The 6,762-nt window shown below is 53.2% G+C and overlaps 1 protein-coding gene across 1 annotated transcript in view; it reads right to left on the bottom strand.

The window, feature by feature from the left end:
• The window catches only part of HPSE2 (heparanase 2 (inactive)), a 131,409-nt gene that overhangs the window by 123,267 nt on the left and 1,380 nt on the right, over positions 1–6,762 (bottom strand). The window contains exon 2 of the mRNA XM_014957401.1: positions 6,471–6,628. Coding sequence (XP_014812887.1) covers positions 6,471–6,628 — 158 coding nt within the window. The remainder of the gene's footprint in view (positions 1–6,470; positions 6,629–6,762) is intronic.

Below are 6,762 nucleotides of genomic sequence, written 5' to 3'. Positions count from 1 at the left end.
GGTAAGGGTTTTTTTCAGGGTTTGGGTTTTTTTTTTTTTTTTGGGGGTTTTTTGGTTTTGGGTTTTTTTTTTTTTTTTTAATTTCTGAGGAAACAACTAAGCACTGGAGCTCCTTCCAGCGCAGTCCCTGCCAGGCAGAGCAGGTCACAGCTCCTTCCCTGCAGTCGTGGATCCTGGGAGCCGAGAGCAGACGGGCAGCCTCGGAGCTCACGGCGAGGCACGGAGCAGCCTGGGCTGGCAAATCCCAGAGGACAGAGAGACATCGGAGGAGCTCCCTCCCCACCCCAGGGACAGGGCACTTCCAGAGTCTGAAAGCCCAAAGGGGCTGCATTTTAAACACCTGGAGGGTGAAAAACCAAGAGTTTCCTCTGCAAGCTCCCGAAGGACAGATGCCTAAACTGTAAAGGGACACTTGGGCAGACAAAAAAAAGAAAAAAAGAAGGCTCTGGGTGACCAGAAACAGCAGGGTACTGTAAAGGGACACTTGGGCAGACAAAAAAAAGAAAAAAAGAAGGCTCTGGGTGACCAGAAATAGCAGGGGTTTTATTCATTCCTTGAATAAAGAAAAACTGGTTTCTTAATTTTTACTGGGACAACAGGATGGTTCTTCATTCAGAAACACCTGCTGCAAAGTGTTAGGAGCTGGGGGAGGCAGAGGGGCAGTCCCGGTCACACAGCAACACCCCTGCCTTGCTCTGGCCCTGGTATCCCCATACCCCACGATGACCCTCATGATCCTGCTCACTTAATTCTCAGTAAAACAGTTGCCGGGTGTTTTTTTCCCCTGAATTAGTTCACAGCTGGCACACCTGCTGCAAAGTGTTAGGAGCTGGGGGAGGCAGAGGGGCAGTCCCGGTCACACAGCAACACCCCTGCCTTGCTCTGGCCCTGGTATCCCCATACCCCACGATGACCCTCATGATCCTGCTCACTTAATTCTCAGTAAAACAGTTGCTGGGTGTTTTTCCCCTGAATTAGTTCACAGCTGGCGTAGCAGAGGATCAGAAATGTGCCAGAGCCAACACGAGGGAAGAAGCAGAAGGACACAGTGCAGGGCAAAAAGAAGGCATGGGGACCAACCCTTCTGGTGGCAAAGAACCAGGAGACGAGCTTCACCACCTTCAGGACACAGTTCTGTAGGATTTAATCTGAGCAAGGCTGAGGCTGCTGCAGTCCCACCTTTCACTGCAGGCTTTCCTTTCCCAGTGCTGTCTCTACACCTCTGTGGTCACACACCATTAATCGGTGCAGGCAGCTGAAGGAGCTGAAGGGCAATCACGTCTCCAGCATCAGGTTTTGGCCAGCTGAGTTCCCTGAACTGACTCAACACATAAACTCAGGCTCCAGGCACAGGAGAGGGCAGGAACACACCAGAAGGGGCAGAAGGGGTGGGAGCAGCAGCCCTGGCTGAGGTCACCTCCAGCCTAAGCTCAACACCCAAGACCCTGGCACACCCTGGGAGCTGCTCGTGTGACACAGACTAGGCAAGGGGGAAATGAGGTTCCCACTGCTGCACAAATCTCAGGGTCCAGGTGCAGAGCCAGGTACCTGAAGCACCCAAAGGAATGGATCCCAGACTGGAAGGACACTCAGAAAACCTACGCCCGGGCTACACAGCGTAACGTAAGGTTTCCCACACTGTATGGCACAATCTCCTGACGAGTATGGAAGACATAAGAAACATGTCTTTTCCCAGCTTTTTTGTGGTAATTGGCCATTTTTCCAGATACCCAATATCGTCTCCAAAAAAGGAGATAAAATAGAAGGAAGTAACTTACCAGCAATTAAGAGAGTACTTTTGAAATGTGTTGTCCATATGCACTTCAGCTCAGAAACTCCTCTGACGCAGTACCTACAGCCTGCGTGTGCCCCCCTTCTCCTCGCCTTCCTGTGACCCACACAAGGCCATATTGGCTGTGCACAGTAAATGTCCTTTGGTCTCTTCTCAGCCACACACTCCCAAGAGGCTACACAAAGCCTGAGGGACAGGATGGAGAAGCCACGCGCTTGGGCCAACACATCTTGAAGAACTCCAGCTATGAGTAACTTCTCTTTTCCCCTTGAGTTTTCCTTCACAGCCCATATGCACAGGGAGGAACGCTAAGTAATGTCACCAGAGGTTGTCCAAAGCCAGTGTGTGGCTCTGAGGTGAGAGGCAGTTGAGGATGTTCCACATGAACCCACCAAGCTCATGCTGTAGCACCAGCAGGGAGCTCCCAAAATGGGCTCTAGGTTCAGGCACTGGGAGAGCCTTTCTGAACCAACACCATGTGTATCACCCCAACACCAAGCTCCAGGGAAGCACGTGAGTCAGATTTTAGCAAACCCAGCTTCAAAAGAGGTTTTGTACCAGCCACTGCAGCCTGAGCAAACAGGAAGCCCTGTGTGTTTGCTCCAAAAAAGGAGCTGCTCGAGCCTGTTTTCCTGGAGACCAATGTTTCTTATTGTCCTATTCCTCAGACCCAACTGGTCCTTGCCACGTGCAAGGCAGTTCAAAGGAGAGGCCAAACAGATCACTTGGTAGATAATCCAACAGCAAAAGGAGAAGCAGGTTTCTACATAGACTGAGGATGAGCCCCTACATCCTAGTACCTGCCCAGGGATCAGACACATGCCTATGGCAGGAGAGAAACACATCTCCAGGTCAAAAAGCACAGCTCCCAGCACAGCTGGTGAAGAAAACCAAACTCAGCAAGGCACATACAGAGAAACACAATTTAAGGGAGAGAAAAGTCTCTCAGGCTAAAAATGTTACACCTCTTGATCACCAAATGTCGAAAACTCTCTGGCACAGCCAGAGAACCTCCCCGTCCCACAGAGCTTCCCATACGTTGAACTGGTTTTCTGTTTCTAACAGACTTCAGGCTGGCCAACGTCATGTCCAAAAAGGGTGGCCTCCAGGACTGATCATGCAGGGGCTGCTCAGGATGGCGTCCTGGTGTCCATGATAGATGGGGGTATAAATATAACAGATTAGTTTGATGACCTTCTAACGATCAGCGAGGTTCAGGGGGTACATACAGCCCTGCTGCCATCGACAGGGACCGCACGCCCCACGGTTCACCCAAACTATTCATCACGGGCAATTGCTTTCCTAAGTTGCTCTGTCAGGTAAGGGCACATGTGCCACCAGGTGATGATATTGCCGTGCCAGCTTTCTATGCAGGGCTGAAACAAGTTGCCACGTGCACCCTCTTCGTGGGCATCGCAGATCACTCACCACTTCGTTACCTTTACTGCCTAAACATGACTGGTCTGGACTGGGGTGAGGCTGGAGTTACAAAGGGAAGACGCCGTACACACCTGGAATTACACAATATTTCCAGGTCTGTGCTTCCAGGAAGAATTTTTACAAGAAAAAAATGACCCTGAAGCTGAAAGGAAACACCTTATTTCAGGAAAATTAAGTACATTTTAGATAGAAGTGAAAAGCAACTACTATAACCCTCAGAGAGCTCCCACGCTCCCTGTGGAGGAAAGGAGAGGAAAAAGATGAGCTGGTGAACCCAAAGGCAGGCCTAGGTAAAGGCAGTTTACAGAAGGTGGAGGTGTGCGTAGCTGTAACAGCTTGAAAGGGAAATAAATATAATTTTAAACAGAGGGGAAAGAGTAGGGCAAATCCTTGAGGAGGTTCAACGGTCAGGAAGGTGGAGCTTTACAGAGGGAGAAAAGACCGTCAAAGGCAGCAGGGAGGGATACCTGGGCTGGTGGACAACAGGGTGGCAGAGGGAGATTTACAGAGCAAAGATCCCTGCACAGAGATTCATTCGTACTCCAGCAGGCACGGCCACAGGGCAGAGGATCCACGACAGATGCTGCAGAGCAATCCTCTTGCTGCTGCTGCCTGTCTGAGAGCCTGAGACGGTCACATCGGGGGGGCACACAGAGGAGCACAGCCCCCTGCGACCTGAACACCACTCACAGCTACTCACGGCAGCTCTCTGAGCAGCCTTGCACGCGTGTCTTGTACACGAGAGGAAAATAAGCTGTGTCCTTCCCTCCCCCTGATGTGCAGGCCCCACGAGGACACACGGCACGGGAACGGCCGTGGAGGCTGCAAAGGGAGCCCAGGCCCCGGGGTCACAGCCCTGGGGTGACTCTGTGCGGACCCACAGGGCCAACAGGTAAAAAGACAAACACTCAAAGCAGAAGACAACCGAGCTATGACTTGTCACATCACTAAAAATCACTAAGACGATGCATAAGACCTAGAAATTCACTGACTTCTCTTTTAATTATTTTCTGACTTCTTTAACTAATCGAGCCCCCCAGCTTCTTCCCCACTCCTGGGACACTACAGCTTAGACAAGAAATTTCAGAAAATAGATGCTGAACATAGAAAAGCCCACAGACATGGAAAACAACCCCAAACACCCCAGAGAGCTCAGATAAGAGGAAGGGTACCTAGAGGGATGCTTGCCGGCTTCCCCCCACGCTCAGGTGCTGATTGCCATCTTTCTTTTTCCTGTGCTGTCTGCTCAGGCTGCAAGGTTTTTGCAGCAAGTACATCTGCTTGCACATTTGTGCACCTCCTGGTCCCAAGCAGGTCCCGGCCGAGCCGCAGAGGAGGCAGCAAAAAACCAGACCAGTGCTCGGAAAGTGGAAGATGGCTGCTGGGATCCAGTACAGAGAGGGGCAGAGAGCTGCAGTGGCATCAGGATTTCATTTTGGGGAACTGGATCCCTCTAGTGAAGCGCTCGGCGCAGCCTCAGCACAGAAAGATGTGAGCTACCAGCACCGCCAGCCCTGGGGTTTGCACGCAGGTCTGAAGAACAAATACGAAAGCTTTGCTTCCAGGCAGGAAATCCCTTTTACCACACCTTTCTGATTTACACCGGTGCTTGATACACACCACATGTGTCTCCTCCTTCCCTCACCCGCATTTGTAATGGTTCTGTTCCATATTTAAGTGATGAAAAGTTAAGACCTGTGGTTACAACTTCTATGAGAAGCTTCATTTTGAAGGGCTGCTACATTTCAACTTTATTGCCACGAGGAAAACTTAAAAAACCGAGAGCTTTCAGTCCTTCCCTCACATGAAAGCTGTTGCGAAGACATTTAATAAGTGCAAGTTCTCTCCTGCAAGCTGTTGAAATATTGGAAGTGGGAAAATTTATTCCTACAAATGCTTTGTGTGAGTCCCATCTACAATTTTATGCACTACACTCAATTTCTTCTGCTCAAGGTGGCTGTGGGAGGGTTTGGTCACTATTTTCTCCCGAAGTACATCTCGGTACACAGAGCTTTGCCCGAGATTTGTTGCGAAGAGAAGAAAAAATAGGACTAGCATCGGGGTGGCTTGGGCTGGGAGACTGAGCAAAGCTCGGAGCGCAAAAACTTCCCCACCTGCGTGTGGGAATAGAGGGACATTCACCGCGGGGAGATCGGATGTTACGGGAGGGTGAGGGGGGGGACCAGCGGGGGAGAGAGCCCTCAGAAACTGGCAAATGCGTCTGCTTTTTCCATTCAGCACTTGCGCTGCTGACTAGAGCTCCGGAAAACTGCCTCTGCCCCACAGACCTGCCCACTGGGATACGTCTGGCATTAACTGGCCTTCAAAATTACTTATGGAAATATCTTTAGCTAATTTTTGTAAATCATTGAGTGAGAAAAAAAAAAAATTGTTGGCTTGTTGTTTTGATTTTTTAAATAAGCAAGATTTTAGCTAATTTTTGTAAATCATTGAGTGAGGAAAAAAAAAAGAAAATTGTTGGTTTGTTGTTTTTTGTTTTTTTTTTTTTAAATAAGCAAGAGAGAAAAATCAATAAATTCTTGCATGCCGACATGGTATTCTGCTTCTTAAAATAAATGCCGTGGGAGGGGGGCTCGGCCCTGACTTTTCTACGAAGTTTCTTTGTGTGAATTAAGGGCGAAAAAGGTGGAAACCTTTCTTGCGGCGGGGGAGGGCGCGGAGCGGCGGAAAGCCGCGGGGCCGGCGGTGACTTTGGGGAAGCCCCGGGATGGCAGAGCGCTCCGGAGGGCACCGACCGGCGGGACCCGGGGAGCCCCGGGCGGAGAAACGCGGAACGACGCGGGGGTCCCTCCCCGGGGAAAGGCAGGGGCTTCGCGGGAGAAGCGCGGGGAGGTGCGTGTTCAGGCGTCCCGCGGCCGCGGTGCCCGGTCCCCGCAGGCAGTCGGGGTACAGCCCCCGCTCCCAGCCCAGCCTTGGGAGCGAAGGGAGCCGGAGGACACGGCGGGGCGAGGGGGGGGATAGGAAAAGCCCCGCTCCCCGGTGCCGGCCTTTTGTTCCCGGGGGTCGGCATCCGCCGGATCCGCCAGCAACGGGCGGGCGGGCTCCGCCGAGCTCCCCCGCTCCCCGGCTCGGGAAGGAGAGGGTACGGGGGAGGGTTCCCTACCGGGTGCCCGCACCTCCCGGACGCGGTACGGCCCCGCCTGGGCACGGGGCAGGCGGAGCGGGACCGCCCGGCTCCCGCAGCCCGCAGCCCCCCGCCCCGGCCCCGGGAGCTCACCGTCCTCGTAGTTCTTGAGGTAGTAGTCGGGGCCGGGCCCGCCGCGGCTCTTGGCCGGGTTCTTCACGTTGTGGAACTGCAGAAAGTCCGTCCTCTTGCCCGCGAAGCGCAGGAAGGCGGGGGCCAGGCCCCGCGCCAGGGTCACCAGCCGCCGGGAGCTGCGGGGAGGAGGAGAGAGCGGGCTGAGGGCGCCGCGGGCCGGGCCGGGCCCTCCCTTCCTTACCCCGGTACCGGCAACGACCGGCAGCCGCCCGCCTCGGGGACCCGCCGTCGCTGCCCCTCTCGGCGCGGG

Source organism: Calidris pugnax, unplaced genomic scaffold (genome assembly GCF_001431845.1).
Source record: "Calidris pugnax isolate Ruff unplaced genomic scaffold, ASM143184v1 scaffold4, whole genome shotgun sequence".
NCBI classification, from domain to species: domain Eukaryota; kingdom Metazoa; phylum Chordata; class Aves; order Charadriiformes; family Scolopacidae; genus Calidris; species Calidris pugnax.
The sequence above is the reverse complement of the archived record's forward strand: the minus strand, read 5'-3'. Positions and strand labels throughout refer to the sequence as shown.